General features: G+C 42.9%; 1 protein-coding gene across 1 annotated transcript; it reads right to left on the reverse strand.

Moving 5' to 3' along the window:
* Positions 1–11,367: 11,367 nt before the first annotated feature.
* LOC148034392 (potassium transporter 19-like) lies at positions 11,368–15,176 on the reverse strand. The gene is made up of 7 exons (XM_087679339.1): positions 14,775–15,176; positions 14,123–14,371; positions 13,814–13,864; positions 13,429–13,689; positions 13,229–13,281; positions 12,737–13,106; positions 11,368–12,656 (listed from the first exon to the last, which is right to left on the reverse strand). The coding sequence occupies exons 1-7, from the start codon at positions 15,004–15,006 to the stop codon at positions 11,368–11,370; spliced, it is 2,505 nt and encodes an 834-aa protein (XP_087535465.1). The 5' UTR covers positions 15,007–15,176.
* Positions 15,177–20,731: the final 5,555 nt, after the last annotated feature.

Below are 20,731 nucleotides of genomic sequence, written 5' to 3' on the forward strand. Positions count from 1 at the left end.
GTTGACTGCAAGTACCTTATAGGGGCCCATCCACCGCTGTTGGAGCTTGCCAGGAAACTTGCCAAATCGTGAATCATAGGCTAGGACCAAATCACCTTCTTTGAACTCCTTGTGCTTGATGAAGCTGTCATGGTAAGCCTTACGTCGAGCTTGCGTGGCTTCCATGCACTGTAGAGCCATCCGACGAATTTTGTCCAAACATTCCAAGTGCAGGAAACGGCGTTGCAGTGAATCATCATCCCCCAAACGCTCTTTGATAGCCACTCTCAAAGAGGGTAGTTCCAGTTCAACAGGAAAAACTGCTTCTGTACCATACACCAGCTGGAAAGGTGTCTGTCCCGTTGCTGCTTTATGAGAGGTTCTGTACGCCCAGAGGGCCTCTGTAAGTCGATCGTCCCAATCACGACGATGTGCAGCAATTGTTCTTGTCAGAATCGAGCAGAGGATGCGATTGGTGACTTCGACTTGGCCGTTGGCTCTGGGGTAATAAGGAGTGGACTTGCGATGGCGGATCTTATACAACTCTGTCAACTCTTCCATGACTTTGTTGAGGAAATGAGTACCTCTATCACTTACCAGCTCTAAGGGACTGCCAAAACGGGTGATGATATTCTCGTACATGAACAGGGCCACGCTGTTACCATCGTCCCGCTTTAGGGCTTTAGCTTCACACCACTTTGTAACATAATCCGTACATACGAGGATGTATCGGTTCTGTTTCCTTCTGGTAGGAGGGTCGATTGGACCTACGAAGTCAATGCCCCACTTCTCAAACGGCTTCAAAGGAAGGATAGGTTGCAATGGCATGGCACTTGTCCTCGTGGGTTTCCCCATTCTTTGACAAGCATCACATTTTTTACAATAATCATAGGAATCTTTGTGGATGGTAGGCCACCAATATCCTGCTAGCAGAGCCTTCCTAGCTGTAGCTTCTCCTGCAAAGTGACCTCCACATGGCTCGTCGTGGCAAGCCTTCAAAATAATCCCAATCTCGTCTCCTGCAACACATCTTCTGAGCACTTCATCTTTGCCTTTCTTGTACAGTGCACCGCCTAGCAGGGTGTAGGGGGCTGATTCTAGCATGAGCTTCTTCCTTGCCCGACTAGAAATACCAGGAGGGTACTGTTGGGTTGCCAACAGATTGGCAATGTCTGCATACCAGGGAGTGACAGTTTCTACCAAGAATAAGCTAGCATCAGGGAGGTCTGGATCATCCTGCTCCTCGTCTGCAGTTTGTGGGATACGCGACAGATGATCAGCCAGAACATGGGAACGACCAGGCTTAGTAATCACCTCAAAGTCGAACTCCTGGAATAGAAGGAGCCATCTCATCATTCGTCCTTTCACATCTGCTTTGTTCATCAAGAAGGACAGGGCCTCATGATCCACATAAAATTTAAAGTGGGTAGATAGGAGGTAATGGCGAAACTTCTCCAGGGCAAACACCATTGCCAAGCACTCCAGCTCGGTCACTGTATAGTTCCGTTCCCTATCAGTGACTTTTCGGCTTGCGTAATAGATCGGTTGATCCAACTTTGAGGAGCCCTTTTGGCAGAGGACAGCACCTAAGCCTTCAATTGATGCATCAGTGTGTACGTGGAACTCTTTCGTCCAATCAGGAGGTTGCAGAATGGGTGCCTCTATCAGACACTGCTTCAGAGTGTGGAAGGCTTTGTCACATTCTTCTGTCCAAGTAAACTCTGCATCTTTCCTCAGGAGCTTGTGCAAGGAGGTTGCCTTTGTCGCAAAATGGGCTATGAACCTTCTGTAGTAACCCACATGGCCTAGGAATCCCCTCAACTGTTTGAGGTTGGTGGGTGCTGCCAGAGCTGCAATCTTTTCGATCTTTGTAGGGTCTGTTGATATCCCTTGTGCAGAGACAATGTGGCCCAACAGAACTCCAGAAGAAACCCCAAAGATGCATTTGTCGGGGTTGAGGGAAATCCCATACTCCCGGCATCGGTCAAAGCATTGCTCCAGGTGCTCCCAATGTTCACGGATCAAACCATAGACACAGAAGTCATCCAAATATACCTCAATGAAGTCGTGCAGATGATTTTGAAATGTAGCCATCATGACTCGTTGGAAAGTAGCAGGGGCATTGCAGAGCCCAAATGGCATCACTTGGTAAGCGTAGGTCCCCCATTCTGTGGTGAAGGTTGTTTTGGATTGGTCTTCTTCTGCGATTTGGACTTGGTTGTATCCACTGAATCCATCCAGAAGGGAATAAAGCTCATGTCCTGCCACTGTGTCCAACAGTTGGTCCGTGAAAGGGATAGGAAAGTGATCCTTCTTTGTCTTGGAATTAAGCTTTCGAAAATCCACACATATTCGCAATTTGCCATTCTTCTTGGGTACAACCACGATGGGTGAAACCCATTCACTATTTGCCACTGGATAGATGAACTCGGCTTCTAGAAGCTTCAGCAACTCCGCTTTCACCAATGTGGAATAATTCGGGTTCATTCGCCTCTGTCGTTGCCGTACTGGCTTGGCATCAGGCTCCAAGTCAATATGATGTTGACATATTGTGGGATCAATCCCCTTTAGGTCTTTGTAGGACCACGCAAACACGTCCAAATTTTCTTTCAACAAGTTGTACAAGGTTGACAACTCCTCTTCTGGGAGACTGCTACCCACCTTCAAGTGGCGTTCAGTGCCTTCAGCATCCACAAAGGTTAACTGCCTTTCACCTTCTACTTCACGGATGAAGGTCCCGCGGACTGCTTCTGGGTAGAGATCCGACTCCTTCAAGGGAATGGTATCCTCTTCTAATGTCCCACTAGAACCAATTTCTTCTTTTGGTGGAGACTTAGGTTGCTCTTTAAGATATTGGAATGGGATTAAAGCTGTTTTGGGTTTGGTTTCAAGAGTAATTACCTCTTGGCTTGAAGACTCATCTTCTGATGATACATCCAGGAACGTCACATAACAGGGACCCTCTGATGCTTGTTGGGTTAGTTGGATTGGTGCTTGTTGGCACGGTGCATCATCATCATCTTTCTTTGGCAAGGATAGGTTAGGACGGCATGAGCCACTGCTAAAAGACGGCTTGCTCTTCTTAATCCATTTCTTATAAAGGTTTTGCATATGAGAAGATCCATTTACCAGACCAAATGGTATCATCACCATTTTGTCCCATAGTATGAGCTCATCGGCTTCTGATGCTTCTGGAACTTCTTCCTCAAATATACCCTCTTCAGGTGGGGTAGATTCTTCCGTTTCACTTTCATAATCTTCTTCGTCCATATCATATCCATCCTCTTCTGTCTCTGTTTCTGCGTCTGCTTCTGCTTCTGCTGCTGCTGCTGCTTCTGCTTCTGCTTCTGTCTCTGTCTCTGTCTCTGTAGGAGCTCTGTAACAGAAGAACAGATTCTCTGTTTCCTCTCCTGTCTCTGTCTCGGCTTCTACTTCTGCTTCTGCTGTGGCCATGTAACAGGGAGAGCAGTACATCCATGCTTCTATCTCACTGTCAGAAGTGATTTCAGAAGTCATTCCTGATTCAGGCAGGAAGTATTCACCCATTGATAATGGCTTTGCATCTTTTGGAAGTCGGCTTACAGTATCCACTGTTAAGGAATGTGCCACTGTTTTCTTGGGAAGGATCTGTTTGACAGCATCTTCGTCTGCTGATGTTCCATCTGTAGCCTCATTAGGGGAGTCAGAAGATAATTCCAATGAGGTGGATCCATGTCCTTTTTGAGAACCATACAGTTTCAGCACCACTTTGTTGGGTCCTCTGCCCAAGGTCAAGGTTCCTTTGAACCAATCCGTCCTTGCTCTGGCTTCAAAAAGCCATGGTCTGCCCAATAACAGGGGATAGGATGTACCATAAGAGTTTGGCTTCACCACCAGATAGGTTAGCTAATAATCTTTCCCAGCCACTGTAGTCTTCACATATGGAAGAATGCCCAAAGGCTTGATTCTGCTCTGATCCGCCAATCTGATGAGCCATTGGGTGGGTTGCACACCTTGTAGGCCTAGATCCTTCATTGTCACATCCGTCATAATGTTCACTGATGAACCACCATCAATCAGTGCATTTGCAATGAAGCAGCCTTCTATCCACACGCCAGTCTCTGGAGTACCCGGATCTAGAAAAGCATTAGCCACATCCACTTCTTTTACAGGCTCTGGAGCCTTGTTGGACTTTGTCACTGTTGAGGGAGCAATCCTTAGACCACGTCTTTTTGTCAGTATACTTTTGAACCTTTTCCGGCAACTGGGGGACAACATCAATAATTGTCAAAATGTGAGGTTTGGTTTAAAGGTATCTAGATCTCTAACTAGATCGTATTCCTTAATAGGATCCACTGGCTTTTCTAATCGGTTAGGGAATGGGGCAACACCCATTTTCATTTTCCCTCTTTCTTCCAACAGAGGAATTACATGAGCTTCTTCTGCCACTTGTGGCACTTCCTCCTCTTCTGTATCCTGGACCTTTGGTCCTGTCTCTGTAACTCTCTATGGCACTGTAGGGCTCTGTACGGCACTGTTAGGCTCTGTTCTGTTCTGTTCTTCTGGTGGAAGACTGAACTTCACTGTTCTGGCAGGAGGGTTATTTTCTTTCTGGGTAGGTGATTCCTTCTGCTTCGCACGCGTGATGGCAGCAACTTCCAATTCCACTAAATTGGAGGTAGGCTCTTGGGCCTTGGCTGGACTATCAGTAGCACTGTTTTTCACTGGGGCTGGGCTTGGACAGTCTTTTGCAGTGTGGCCTTCTCCTTTGCATCGACTGCATAAGGGCTTGTAATCCACTGACCTTCGAGGATTTGGACAATTTGGTGAGATGTGTCCCTTTTCTCCGCATCTGTAACACTCCACTTCTGATCTCTGACCACCACCAGACTGTCTTCCTCTATAACTTTGAGAGGGAAATCTTCTGGGTCCAAAATTAGGACCAAACTCTCTAGGCTTGGGTCCAATATCTTATGTTGTCATTTTGGATTCCAGCAGGTTGAATCTTGCGTCTTCTTCCTTCCTTCTCCTATCATGCATCTCCTTCAGAGAGCAAATGTCCTCTGTATGGTTCTTCCGCAAACAGTAGGAACAGAAGGCTCCAGGGATGGTTGGTTTTCGTGTACATTCAGTGGCTAAATGGCCTGCTTGATGACACTTACCACACCAAGTATTTGACCGCATCACATCTCTTCCTGCTCCTGCAACATTGGATATGCTCGCTGTGTTCACTTTCAGCGTCTGTAGTTGCTCTGTAATCACATCCATCAACTCCTTCTTAATGTTTGCAACTGAGTTAGATAAATAATCCTTCAAGCTTTCTCCTCCTGAGGCACTGGCAGGAGGGTTTTGAGGAGTTTCTGTAATCACTGCATAAACTGGTTGGGCTGGTACAGAGGGGTCTCTGTTCTGGTTCTGATTCAGTGCTCCTGTTTGAACTGTTGGTTGTTGACTCCAGTTGGTAGGATTCCACTGTTGCTGCTGATTTGTCATTGAGGAAATTGGTTGAGACCATGGTTGTTGTGGTGGAACCACCATTTGAGGCATGGATTGTGGCCACTGTGGATTTGGTGCACTGTACTGTGATACCGGGGGCATCTGTTGGTAGGGGTAGGGAACAGTCCCTGGAACTGCATTGGGTGGATACATCATTCCTGGCACCAGAGGAGGTAGGACTCCTCTTCCTGTATTCATTGCTAATCTAGCTTCCACTTCATCGTACAGTCTTGCTCCTTCTGTTGCAGCTTGCAGGGTGGCTGGTCTTTGTAGCTCCACAAACTTACGGACTTCTGGTTGTAATCCTCTGAGAAACACCCCCTTCTGAATGCCATCATCTAGATTGTGGTTAGTCCATCTCTTCAGGATGGATTCCATTCGTGAGACATAGGCTTCCACTCTTTCTCCAGAGGACTGACTTAGGTTCATAAATTCCTCTCTCATCCGCTCTTCAAAACCTTCACGCCTGAATTTAGTGAGGAAGGCCAACTTCAGGTCGTCCCATGTGCCAAAAGTTCCTGCTGCTTGTCTCTCATACCACTGAAACGCCGTGCCCTTGAAAGTGGCGGGGAATATCGCTAACCAATGCTCAGGGGTTCTGGCATTGTTAGCCACACACGCTACCATAAACTCTGCTACATGAAGATCGGGGTCTTCATTGTACTCTCCCTTAAAAACTGGCAATGGGACTACATTCGCTGGTCTGTCATCAATATTTCCAGGACGGATCTGGCTTGGAAGTGGACTTCCAGCAGGAGGAGGAAGGGCTTGATGTGCCATTGGGACTTCTGTAAAGAGTTCCGCAAGGGCGTCAAAGGCGGCTTCTGCTGCTAGCTCGTTCTCAGCCTTGATTTTTGCTTTCTCTCTTCTCACGTACCTCTGGACTCGTTCTAACGCTTGCCTTTTTATTGCGTCATTCATCAGGGGGTTGGCTCCACTATGTTGTTAGTGCTCCACAGAGGGTTAACAGAAGGCCTCAGTCTCTGTAGGACTCTCTTGCCAACATTTCTTCTACTTCTTTCTTTTCAACGTCCCTGAATTCTGCTTTCATGCCACTGCACAGAGGAAGGTATTCGGTTCTGAAGGTGTCAAAATGCATACGTCTGAGCATTGTGGTGGTGCCATCATCATAGTAATGCCAACTTCTGATGGTTTCAACAGTGTATGTTGTGAAAAACACTCTGTCTACCAACTTCCAGTGGGTTGCTAATTGAACAAACAGAAGATTATCAGTACACCAAGCATCCCATGTATCTTGCTGTTGAGCATCTACGAACAAATTCCAACTTTTTTCCTTCTTGTCCCTGTGAACCTCTACAGACCAAGACTCCTGAAGCTTCTTCACAATCTCCCACTTGATGTTGTCTGGAAACTTCTCAATGAATGCCAAATCTTCCATAGATGTTCATTCTCTCTGTTTCTGCTCTTCAGTTTGTTCCCAAACAGTTTGCCACTAAGATGCAAGTTTCTGCTGCTTCAACAGGAAGAGGAAACTATCCACCACATAGAGCATGCATCATGATGGTGATGTGTTTCCGCCATTGTGGGATGAACTTCTTATGGAAAGTGGCTTTGATTATGAGAAATTCCAACTCTTCAGTGGAAGAAGGAACTTTACAAACATCCATTGAATTCTTCTCTTCTTGGCAATGCCAATTCCTTCATTTTCAGCCTCTTTTGGTGCTTGTTGATGGCAAGTTTCCCCGGCTGCGCACCAAAAATATGGAGCCCCGAGAGGAACACCAAGGAAAAGGGAATTCTCTTGCAAGAAAATCTATCATGTAACATCAACAAGCTTGTTTATCATGTTTCATATGATCACAATGAAGAAAAGAACACTAGGCACAACAAATCTTCATGCAGCATCATGTAGATCTCCCACGGTTTTTAATAGAATCAACCATATTCTTCAACATCTTCATAAAATCCATCAATGGAACAAAGAAAGCAAAGAAGTACACCATCTTTGAATGGAAATACATCACATATTATTCATCTTCAATATCTTCATAGTCTTCTCTCTCAATCTCTCATATACAATCACTCTGTTTGAGTAGAATTGGCTATCTCTGACTTTCTCTATCTCACTCCATCAATAATACATCATATCCTCACTACAATCTCTCAAAATCACTCTCAATAATCCTTCTTAGGTCGTGGATACCCCTCCCAAGAGGTATGTCTGATATGAAGGGTCACCAGAGCCACTACAGTGTCTCTTCACAGCTCACTACTGTCACTTCACTCTAGTCTTCACTTGAGTCTTCAGCAGCTTCTTCTTCCACTTCTTTCAGCTCTTTTGCACTTGTATTCACCTCTTTCCAAGGCTAGAAAACTTTTCCAAAAGTCACACATACATTCCACAAAACACTTACAGAAGCATACAGAACAGTCTACAGAACAGTACCAAAACAGCTACAGTACAGAACAGAACAGAAGCAGAAGCTCTACAGAAGACCTACAGAAGGTTACAGAAGGTCATCAAAACCACATCACTCATTCTCAAACCATTTCAAACTCTCACAAACCATTCACTAAGCTTTCACAATATCTCATTCTTCATCAATCAATACTCCATCCCTCCTTACAGAAGATAATCAGAACAAAACAGACCAAAACAGAAGAAAACAGAAGGTATACAGAACCTATCAGAACCTATCAGAATATCACAGAACCATCAACAAACATCATGATCTTCCAAAACACAATCAATATCATCTAAAACACTCTCAATCCACTTCTAAACCAACTAATCATCCCAAAAAAAATCAACCATTCAGCTCTCAAAAACAACAAAAATCAACCAAAAAACAAGTCATTTCAACACTCAACAAAACATCTTCATCCATTTTAATGTTGATTCCTGCAAGTTGGGTTAGGAGTCCTTCCATGTAATTGAGATGTGTGGCAAGTGATGTGCTGGACTTCATTTCAAGCCTGAAGAACTCAATCAGGAGACCATACTTTGATGATTTAGATTGTGCATCGAACAGGGTGTCAAGTCTTTTCCATGTATCCTGTGAGGTCTCACAGTTATCCACATGGTGGATATAACTGTCGTCTAGCTCCAGTTTGATAATGGCCCGAGCTCTGTCATCATTCTTTTGCCAAGTAGTTGCAAGGTCCGCGTCCCGAGGTTTCTTCTCTTTGCCATTTGTGATGGCCCAGAGACCCTTCTTCATCAGGATGAGCTTGATGCGGGTTTGCCAAGTGTGGAACCCGACTCCTTTGAATCGAGCATTTGGAGAGTCTTTTCCCATGTTAGATTTACGGGAACAGTAGCAAATCAACTTCAGACTTATTAGATTTGAGCAACAGAAGAATTGATTGAGAGACACAAGTGTTAAAAAACACTAACTGAGTGTCAATGAATACCAAATCTGCAAAAGTCTTTTACTCTCTTTTAAAATCCAAGTGATCTTCCCCTTCTTGATTTGATGCTGATGCCTTCAGATCTGAGTGACAGTACTTTAATGAACTTCAGAGAGTATTGCTCAGTGATTAAAATCACTGTTGATAACTTCAGTGAGAGAAATAGTGAAAAATGTCAAGATTTTGAAGCTTTGGCTATGGTGGAATTAGGGTTTCTGAGACAGGGGCCTGGTTTTTTGCTGATTGCAGGAGCTACAGTGGATCATTTTCAAAAAATTTTATATGCCTAGGAAGCTGATTTCATGGGCTACAAAAGCCCTATCATAATCGTCAAAATCGTGGACAGTATGCAGCACGCAGGGGGTGCGAACAGAATCGGCGCAGTCTGGGGCAGCGACGTCGAATTTGTGCAATGCTAGAGCTGTAGCTTGCCAATGTGGTTGTTTGTTGTGCCAGGATGAAGCGCCTTGAGCAGAGGAACAACTCCCTAGAAGAAATCGTGGGCTGAAATGGCCTGGTTGAAGAGTTATGGAAGCTCCAAGTGAGGTAGGTCCTATCTGGCTATGGCAAACACAGAGCAGAGATTGAGGATTTTCACAATGCTGAGCTCCAGATGGTCCAATGTCCTGGATTGATGTGATACAAGGAAGCTTTGTGAGTTGGAGAATACTTTTCCAGAAGGAAGCTCCAAGAGATTTGACCTGTGGAGTGAGATATAAGCAGCTCAATTTGACAGGGTGCTGCTGGCTATGGCTGCCATGGAAGCTTCAGTGAGAGTAGAGTTGGGAGATGAAGTCATGAGCTGACATTGAGCTAGACTGAGGTTGAAAGGAATCAAGAGAGGCTAGACAAGCAATGCCATGCCCAACTGGGCTCTGATACCATGTGAGAAATGCGGGATCTAGAGCATGGCAAAACCGGAAGCTATGGAGGATGGAAAAAGAAGTGTAGACTCATGATGGAAAGGACACTGTTTGTTACACAAGTGAATTAGGTTCCAAGATTGAGACTTGGACTCATAAACACAATCTTGTGTATGTGGACAATGACATTGACACTTTACTGAAATGAAAAGAGTACTATCATTGCATTAAGAAAGGAAGTAAGTACAATGCTTTATAGGAAAGTAGGAAACTGCAGTAGGCACCATTGTGCATATGGGATAAGTTAGCCTACATGTCCTTGACCCTGAGACTCCATACAAAGAGGCTGTTTGAGTGTGATTGCTGATTCTCAACAGATTGGTGATCAAGAAGTTCATTTCTGTATTCAAGAATATGATGCTGTTATGGATGATCAGTTTGAGGATTATGGTTGTTGCAATGAGGATGTCATTGTGCATGATTTTCTTGGTTCTCTTATTGATGCTAAGGAAGATAATGCAGCACTAAGTTGGATTTCACTGAAGGAACTTTACCAGAACTTGAAGAAGTGCCACTACTTGTAATGCAAAATGCACCATCTTTGGATGTATTTGTTCAGGATACCGATTTTTCCAACATGCAAGATAATATTTCAAGTCATCGCATTTCTCGATCTAAAGAACAAGTTAGTGCATTCTGCTCCCGAAATCGCGAAATTGCAAGATTAGTGCTATAATCCCTTTGCAAGAAGAGAAAGATTGCAAGATTTGCACTACATTTCCTTTGCAAGAGTTGGTTGAATATGAAGCATTGCACAATGCTATCAATTTGCATAGTTTTTCTTAAGTTCCCCATGAGGTACACTCTATGCTTCAATCTCCAACTGGGATGATTCATTGGTTTTCTAATGAGCTTGAAAACTAGAGAAATGTAGCCAATGTTGTAGCAATTGAAGCTTGTTTGTTATTAATCAGCTTCAAGAGGAGAAAGCATTACTACAACAAGAGGTTTCTCAACTAAGGAAGTTGGTATTTTCTCCTGATTCAAGTCAAGATGTTATTCTTGAGGATCTCTATGCATTGAATGATCATGTTGTTGATGTTTTAATTCAAATTGCTATTTCTGAAGTCTTTTGAGGACTCTAATCAGTCTATCACAAAAGTTGAAGTATCTAGAAGTATGCAAGTACCTACAATGGATATGTATGCAGTTCACTTGTTAAGTTGGAATGAATTCATTATTCAAGTTCTTTGCATGCCTTTCATAAGAAGCCTACTCTAGCACATTGGTTTGAAATGAATACATTATTCAAGCTCTTCTTCAAGGATACCTTCCCCATGCCAACCCTAACAAAGCACGTGCAAAACCTTTGATGTTAGGAAAATGGTTTTAGATATTGTAGACAAAAGTGTACATGCTAGACTAACTTTGTCTCCTCCATGCCATGGCACACTATCTCATCATCATTGGGCTAGACAATGGTGAGACCAGAAATGTAAGGCTAAAGATGCCAATGCTTTAGGGTTAGATGAGAGAGAGAGAGAGAGAGAGAGAGAGAGAGAGAGAGAGTGTGTGTGTGTGTGTGTGTGTGTGTGTGTGTGTGTGAAGAGGAAGAAGAGAGGGAAACTCTTATTAAGAACACAGCTGACTTGTTATGATCGGTTGATTGAGAGGAAGATCAGATGTGATACACCATGCCCACCTTGAGGAGCCTCTTGTGGGGGATGGAGAGGGCAAGGTTGGCGTTGCGGCAGCAACACCTGCGCAGGACGTCGTACAACACGTCCACCACTAGCCTGTTCAGGAAGGAGGAACCAGGAGCCGCCTGCACGTAGGCATGCCCCAGCAGGTAGGTCACCCCCGCACGGCGAGCCTGATGCAGGAAGGCAATCTCGGCATTCGCGCAGACGAGACTATCATCGCAATAATCATGATCATCATCATCGATTGCTGCTGCTCTGGCATACTCTATGGTAAGTACCCCATCTCCAACCAACCCATCTCCTTTGATAGATGAAGCATTATCATTTTTCTCTACTATGGCTATGGTATCATCACCACCTGCTGCTGCTGCTGCTATGCCCATGGCTTCATCACTATCTGCTGCTAGTATGGCTATGGCATCATCACCTACCCCTATGGCTATGGCCCCATCACCATCTGCTGCTGCTATGGCTATGGCCCCATCACCATCTCCTGCTGCTGCTATGGCCATGGCATCATCACCCACCCCTATGGCTGTGGCACCATCACATACTCCCATGGCACACCCTCCGTCCATCTCTTGCACCTCCCTTATCTCTGCCAATTTGCACCTTTTCTCCATGTTTTCTTCTCTCCTGATAAAGATCTCCAAGCTTGCCATTAGAGCATCCTGAAAGCTGCTTGCCTCCCCCTCTACTCCTTTGGCCTTATCCCTCTTTGCGCCATCCATGTACCCATACCTCGCCACGCATCTGTACATCATCCGCCCCTTCTCCCCCACTCTCCTCACCACAAACCTCTCTTCCTCCCCCACAGTTGGCACTGGCAAACTCTTCAAGGTCACAAATACCACCACTTCCTGCATGACCGGGAGGTTTTCAATGAAGTGGGAGTAAATCGGAGGCACCCCCTGCACCATCCGTGTGTATATGAGGCCAACGCCTGGGATTGTCCTCACTCCGAGCTCCTTGCATTTATTTGGGACATCCTCTATTGGGATCCTGTTCAGGACTTCATACTTGTACTTCCGCACGCTTACATACTGCCAGACATACATTATTACAAGCAGGATGGTTGCAAATGCAACAGGTATGTAGCCTCCTTGGTCAAATTTATACAGGTTTGAGGAGAAATACATGCCCTCTATGAAAAGGAAGACAGTGGCGAAGGCCACAATCTTGTACATGGCTGACTGCCATATCATCACCATGATCAGGATAAGCAAGGTCGTAGTCACCAGCATTACAGCCATCACTGCAATTCCTGCAAAAGGTACATTCAGGATTGTTAGTTTGACTCTAGCTCTGCAGCAACCCAGATGAAACACAATGTAATGTACGCACCATAAGCGTTTCCAAGCAGTGTGGTGGTTTTGAATAATCCTGTGATCATGATGCAGAGAATCATCAGAGTCCAATTCACTTCAGGGATGAACACCTGTCCAGCCAACTTAGATGAGGTATGAACCACCTTCACACGAGGGAAGCACCCGAGTGCCTGTGACTGCTCCACAATGGAGAAGGTTGCTGAGATCATTGCTTGGCTTGCTATAATGGCAGCCAGCACTGCCACAACAAACATAGGCCAGTATAATGGGGACGGTATGGACTTGTAAAAGGTCTGACCAACATCTTGCGGAAATTGCATCAAATATGCTGCTTGGCCCAAGTAAGCAGCAAGCAGTGAAGGGTAAACCAATGCTGTGAATGCTACCTGTAAGAGATCAGGCAAAGGCTGTTAAATCATTTAGGAATGATGGTGAGTCTGCTATCATCATGTATAGAAATAAGAAAGCATTTCTGTCTGCAGACTGCTGATGTCAATAGTGGATGCACCTTAATGGAGGGCACTGTGAAGTGTGCCAGATCAGCAAACATGGCCTCAGTCCCTGCAGTTTCAATCGCTAACCTGAATTAGAATTGCAACCTCTGCTGAATTGCATAGTGTTCAGCACATGTCTGCCAAGATTAAACAAACTAGAAATTGGTATAATGCGGATTCATTCACTTCAAGTGGAAACTCACACGGTGTCTACCTGTAATGCAAAGTACCACACCACCAAGGGATATCCAGGCCTCAGCATGGTTTCTCTGAAAGTAGCGGTAGATGTAATGTGGAGAGAGTGCATGGATGACACTATGGTCATGCTTGATGACATTGAACACACCAATTCCTCCTATCAAGATAAACCATATCAATACACTGGGAGCAAAGAGGAATCCGACTTTTCCTGTTCCAAAAGGTTGTACACTGAAGAGAAGGACAAGGATTGCCATTGAGATGAGCACAACATGATCTGTTGAAACAGAAAAGAGTGGGGTTAATTAGCACGTGCAGGTTCTGACAAATGTGCTCAAGGGAAGATTTTGAGAAGACACAAAATATGGACCAGGTGTTTTGCGAGGGTAAGTTTTTCTTACTTGTGCTCAAACTGCTCACTTTCCCTTGAATCCCATCAATGGCAGAGAGTACTGCAAGGTGCAAAAGTAGTTGTCAAATGGTGGATTTTTATCAGGACATTCCTCTTTCCAAGTGATTGCTGATAAAATTCATTAGTTTGCGATGCACGTATGTTTATGGACTTGGCAATGGATTTTTTCATTGTTATAGTTGTGATTACAAATGTGGGCTAAAGAAACCATTAGTTCTCTGATGGTGTAAAATTGCAACCATGAAGGGGCTATGTCCAATTATATTGGTCCATATATGGGATTTTTGTGGATTCTGACCAGAAATGGCAGGAGTTAAGACTCCATCTCCGATGACTGCACAGGTGCCTAGAAGTGATATGATCAGGAGAAGCTGCTTTGCAAACCCACTGCTTTCAAGGGCCACTTTAACTTTTGATGCCCTTTCCATCCGTTTCGTTGGGGATTGAAGCTTGTAATTGGAAAGTATTTGATCTTCAAGCTGCTGATTTGGGAGCTGGCTGACCTTTGCATGTCTACAGATGAGTGAATACAGTGCAAATGTTCCGCCTGCATTGACAAGAAAATTACAACTCAGGAACAAATCATTTGCATTGGACCAGAAATCACAGTTTCCGTAAATTCAAATGAAATTAGTGTACAATTCGTAATTCAATACACTGTATACCACAAGCATTGAAGGTTGAAGTACAGATAACTAGGCAACTGAAATTCAAACGAAATTTAGTGTACAATTTCAAGACCCTGTATACCACAAGCATTGAAGGCTGAAGTACAGACAACTAGGAAACTTAAAGCCAAAATAGCAATCAAATCAATGAATGAACAGCATATTGTTAGAACATATGATTTTAATCTACAGGCATGCTGTGGTTAGTTTACAATCAGTTATCCTTCAATCATCCCCAACACTCACAGATTAAATAGTCAAATTGAGCAAGATAGGACTAACCATTCCCGTTGTCATTCGCTTGAAGAACGATGAATACGTATTTCAGGAGCGGAATGAGGGTGAGAGTGTAGACAATGAGAGAGAGTGCCCCAAGAACCTCATCAGGTGTTGGTATTTTATTTGCAAAGGTGCTGCTGAAAACATAAAGGGGAGAGGTGCCCAAATCCCCATATATCACCCCAATGCTTTGGAAGGCTAATTTCAAGATTATGGTGGCACTACACACCTGCATAAGCACAAAAGCTCAGTCAGCATTGCAGCTGTGCTCACTGAGCTAATTTTTATTTCCAAGTAATTGCATGTAAAATGGTCAAATCATGAGACACATAGACTCTAGCTTACTAAGAAGATCAATGATTGCACTGGGAGTCTTGAGTGTTGCACAGAGGCATGCCCATGTTAAGTAGAGAATTGATGACAAAACGAACAATATTAGTAAAGCTATACATGCAAGCAGGAGGATCGGTTAGCCGCATGCACGACTTACTGCAGCTCCTTTTTCTGCATCTCCGTGGCTGTTAAGCTTCCTATTCAATTGGTTGGATTCCACTTCAAGAGAGTCGATGTGTTTAAGCTTCTGTATGATGCGATTGGGGGGATCATCACTGCCATCTTTCTCAATGCTGTCAGCCGTCAGGTTGATAGCCATGTAATCTGCACTCACCTGGTGGCTCTTGCCGATCACCCAAGTTACTGTCAATCTGCTGCCTGCAATCTGTGATTAGCACAGTCGCCAATTGCTCAGAGGGCTGGATTGGTGGACGCCTCGATGGGATCAGGAGACAATTCATCCACTGGAAGTCTCCTGGACCGTCGGGTACTCGCTCGGATTTATAGTATTGGGCAATGCAGTCATCCGACTGTTGTTGCATTCAATCTACCACCTTTCAACCGACAAATTCGGACTTTGAAACGATTATTATCTCTAATGATCTAGTAAAACTGATAATCTCATTTTTGACTTTGAAAGGTTACTATCCCTTCCTGATCTAGTAAAAGCAATGAACCCATGATTGGCTTTACATTTCGACTTTATTAATCTATCATACATTTCCACTATGCACCATAATTCACCCAATCCAATATGGGGCTCGAGCCATAGCAACTTGGGTCTAACCTTCTCACTTGATTTCATTGAGTTTCTTAGACAAAGGTGATTGCTTTTGGCAAGAGCCACCTAGGAGTGCCTTTGATGCGTTAAAATTTTTCTTAATTCACAACAATGGAAGGATCAGTCAATCCATTACATGGAGAGGAGGTAATCCACCACCATGGTAGCTATTGTGTTGGGCTAGTCTAGTTTCATCATATGCTTTTTGTTCCAAATGCATCAAGTTCAAAGGCCACAACCCAAGGGGTTCACCTCAGAATATGCACGTGTGGCTCGCAAGTCCATTAAGAGGGAATTGTTATGATATTGATTTTTTAAACTTGGAGCATTGCATATGTGTGGTTATTGGCAAGAGCAATGGCAAAGAAGGACCCCTTTTATCTCAAGCTCCCTTCAATCTTAGAGGTACAATTGAATAAGTAAAATGTAAATTTTGAATACGGTGCCTTGCACTTAGAAAAGTTGATGACAACATTAATCTCCACATGATACTAATAAAGTTAAAGAGCAATATGCTTGAAATGTTGGATAGAAGAAGGCAGTGCCTCACCATTAATTGGCTTGTTATTCAAAGCAAATGTATGAGAAGGATTCTTGGCAAGAAACAATGTAACGCTTCCTTTGAAGTTAGTAAAGGAAAACCTTTTCAATTGAATGTCTAACTACAAAAAGAAAGTGCTTTGAAGAATAATAGGAATTAAGGATTGATTGAATACAACATAAAGAAAAGTAGCTCACTAATCAACATGTTGTTAATAGGTGTAACCAGTTAAATATAATAAATGATGAGGTGGTGGCCATGTGAGAGTGTGGACCATCTACTTGAAAATCCAAATCAACCAATATCTTCTATAGCCATAGAATCTACTATCATGGTAGTAGTACCTTTGCATTTAGCCTCTGTACTAGATAAAGCAACTAAAAGTTTCTTCTTGTTGCTCTAAATGTTGGTCATATCACGCTTAGATAGTATATCCATGCTATATTGTCTCTGGGATAATGAAATGCCATTAACACATTTGATCACCTTAATACCAAGAAAGTAATGCAACTCACCCAAGCCTTTCATCCCTTACTTCAAAAGATCCTTGACATTAGCAATTCCACCTCTCACTATCACCTATAATAAGCATAACATTTACATAATTGACTATGATGAGCAAACCTATAGTGTCATTCTTTACATAGAGCGAGTGAATTCTATTTAAAACATAACAATCCATGTTGACAAGATAGTCTTAATCTTGTCTAATCATGAGCTAGGTGCTTACTTTATTCCATAGAGCATATTTTTCAACCTACATGCATGTGGAATGCTCCATGTCCTCGTAAAACTGCGTGGTTGCTTCATGTACACCTCTTCTTGCAAATCATTAAGGCATTATTTACATCTATCCAACCTTTTGCTACTACCAAAGCAATCATACATCCAACCTTTGCAATTTTAGTAACTAGGCTAAATGCTCCTCACAATGTATACCATATGTTTGAGCATAGCTTTTTGCAACTAGCCTTGCCTTAACTTGCTAAGCATTGTGCTTAATCTTCTAGAGTCATTTAGAGCCAATAGCTCTCTTGCCCTTAAGCAATGATACTCAATCCCATGTTTTGTTGGCCTCTAATGCAGCCATCTTCTCATCCATAGCTGCATCCCAATGTGCATAATCAATAGCCTCCCCAAAACATATGGCTTTACATTCTTAATAGCTTTCATCATGTAAGCAAGATGACGAGTTGCATAGCCCTCCAAACCAAAATGTCTTAATAATATTTATGATCCTAGTAGGCCTATTTACCATTGGATCGCTCATTGAAGCCTTTACATTGCCATGTGCTTTTTGCACACCTAATGTCTTGATAGTAGGGATATCAAGCTTATCATCAAAACTTTCCAAACCACTAAAATAAATAAACGACTAGTAGAAATATCATCACCATCAGAAACTTTCATATTCTCTTTGATTGCATTAATTGGCCAACCTTTCACATTTTCAACTATAACAAGAGATGCTCCTAAAGGTGTAAGATTGTCCTTTGCTCCCAGGGTTGATTGCAGATCCACTACTAGCTGATTACTCCAATCCTAATTATCTGTTTGCACTTGGTGTACAAATCAGATGCTGGATGCGTGCGTAGCAAGCGCCAAAAGGTCCCCAAGAACAAAAGAACTCTACTTAAGCTCAAAAAGCAAGAAGATAGATTTGTACGACATGAAAAAAAGAGACAAATTGGGTACAATCTCCCCCCATGCCTTGTGTGAGCGTTTCACAAGGCTTGTATTTATAAATTTATTCATCTCAAAGCTAAAAAATAACCAAATTTTAAAATTAGCATGCTTTGGCTTTTGCATTTGTGATGCTAGGAGGCATATTCCACGGTGGATTCCGTGAGGTTTTGCAGTGGATTTCGTAAAATTATATTTGTTGCCGAGGCTCATACACAAGGTGGATTCCTTGTGCAAAAAGTCGATGGGGACGCCTGTCCTTTTTGGGTGTCTTGTTAATTTAATGTGCAAGTGGGTGATTCCATAGCGGGTGATTCCACAAAATACATATTTAAATTAATGGACATTTATGAGTTTAGAGTGCGCACTTGTAATAAATTAATGTTAGGATTGAGTTCTACCTAATTTATTTATTTTGTAGCTAAAGACTGCTAGGTATTCACTTTTTTCGGTTTAATTTTATTATTTTCTAACAATTGTGAATGCTTCAATTGATGTGTAGAGCAGGCAGTGGTGGCGTTGGGAAGCACTGGGCGATAGCATGTATTCAAGTTATTTAGAAAAAATTATCATTTTGATGGGCTCGCATGTTAGGAGTGGCGCCAATATTTATTTTGACGCGCTTATTTATTAAAGCGCCTAACATTTATTTATTATTTTGTATGCGCATGGGCGCACGATTTAAATATTTGTTATTGGACATTGTATTTGGGCATAGCCCAACTCTTTGGGCGCCCAATCGCTTTAATTCTTTAGTGGGACAAAAGCAAACACAAAAGCTAAAGTGTGCTAATTGTAAATTGGGCTATTTTTTGAGCTTGAAGATGAATAATATATCAAATACATGCTTTGTGGAGCACTCACACAAGGTATGGGGGGAGATTGTACCCAATTAGTCTTTTGCTTCATGTCATGCAAGTCTTCTCTCTTGTTTTTTGTACAAAAGTAGAGTTCTTTTGTTCTTGGGGACCTTTCAGTGCTCGCTACGTATGCATACAACATCCCATCTGTGCACTAGTGGTATCAAAGTGAAGCTGAGATCAAGGGCTTCCAATCGCTTATCATCTCGCGCGAAGGCGGAGCTCCTAGAATGATCGAGCTCTACAGTCAGTCTCGCGGCAATCTGTCAATACTAGCGTATTCCTGGCAGTGAAGAACCCCCTGCTACGCTGTTGGATCGTGAAGGACTAGCCTCTACGAGCAGAGGACCACCCAGGAAGTTCCTTTGTTAACTCTTCTATTTCTCAGAGAAACAGGCAATCAATTTGATAAAGATTAAGTGTGAAAGCTTAGTGAGGAAGCTCAGAAAAGCTTAAGGCATAAAATTTCACCATCGGTGGCGGCAGTATGTACTGAACGCCATCGACACCGTTCAGAAGCTGCCGCCGTCCTCCAAAAAAAAATCAACAATTAATTAAGCTTTATTTACTTAAAGTTTAAAGCTTTCAAATTTTACAAAGGTTTAACCACAAAACTTCAAACCTCTCCCATAGTGGTTGTTCATACAGCTAGTCTCCAAACGGATTTTCAACTTTCCTGCAAGCCCCTGTTCACACGTGGGGACTAACAGAGTTCAATTCCAGCAAACAAGATTGCTACACGCAAACTACACGCACAAATATCCTTTTGGAAGAAGACCGTGACATCAATTTCAGCATCCGCAAAGAAAAAATACTGCAACAAGCCATTTAAAAAAAAAGAAATAAGCCTTGTAAACCCGACTTTGAGCTATGCTCATTCCGCTAACAAGATTTCGAGTATGTGAGGTCTTTTGGAATTTTGCAGGATGTCCAATAAAACCATGGAAGATTTTATGACCGAAGGTGATTTACTGGAACCAACGATGGAGCAAAAACTGGATCTAATTATGATGCAGCTTCAAGAGAAACGAAGAGCACGTCAAACTTTGCAAGCTCAATTGGCCAATCTGCAACGATCTGCCACCAATCAAGATGGATCGCAATCTGAAGATCTTATACGACGTACGATCGATGCAACACTTGAAGCGCAATCTATTCGGAAAGAAACAAAGATAAGTAAAAGAAATTTCAAATTTCATACTTTCAATGGGTCACATGATGGAAAGATTGTACTTGCTTTTATCAGTCAATTTGATGATTATTTCCATGAAGAACAATATGCTGAGAAAGACAAAATTAAGTGTGTCACTAATCATCTAGTGGACAGAGCATCCCTATGGTGGACTGTTGTCCGCAAAAGTATTGATTGTCCTAATACTTGTTGAGAGACTTTCCAAAAGAAATTTTTGCAGAATTTCCTTCCACCCCAATTCCACAAAAAAGCAATCAAACAATGGGATCTTTTGCAACAGAGGGATCGTGAGCCTATTTCGCAATATACCGACTTTTTTGGAATGCTTTATTGCAACTTCGAATGCTCGAAGATGTACCTAAGGCAACCCATAAATGCAAGTTTATGTTTGGCTTACTTGGACATTTTTATGCGGAGGTGAACATGTTCAAGCCAATGACTCTCGAAGATGCAATTTCCTTGGCCCATGACACTGAAGATAAAATTTGAGGACAAGAGAATCGATCACAACAATTTCAAACTAATGGTAACTTTGGTTCAAAACAATTCAATTCAAATTTTTGAAGATTC

This window comes from Lygodium microphyllum, chromosome 6 (genome assembly GCF_053477565.2).
Source record: "Lygodium microphyllum isolate KBCC chromosome 6, Lygodium_microphyllum_v1.1.10, whole genome shotgun sequence".
NCBI classification, from domain to species: Eukaryota; Viridiplantae; Streptophyta; class Polypodiopsida; order Schizaeales; family Lygodiaceae; genus Lygodium; species Lygodium microphyllum.

Excerpts from the sequence above, each read along its gene's own strand:
- LOC148034392 (XM_087679339.1), bottom strand. The coding sequence starts at position 15,006 with ATGCAGGTGTGTAGTGCCACCATAATCTTGAAATTAGCCTTCCAAAGC. Across the intron at positions 14,372-14,774 it reads AGCGAATGACAACGGGAATG|GCGGAACATTTGCACTGTAT; the intron begins GTTAGTCCTATC and ends TTGTCAATGCAG. Across the intron at positions 13,690-13,813 it reads AGTGAGCAGTTTGAGCACAA|ATCATGTTGTGCTCATCTCA; the intron begins GTAAGAAAAACT and ends CTGTTTCAACAG.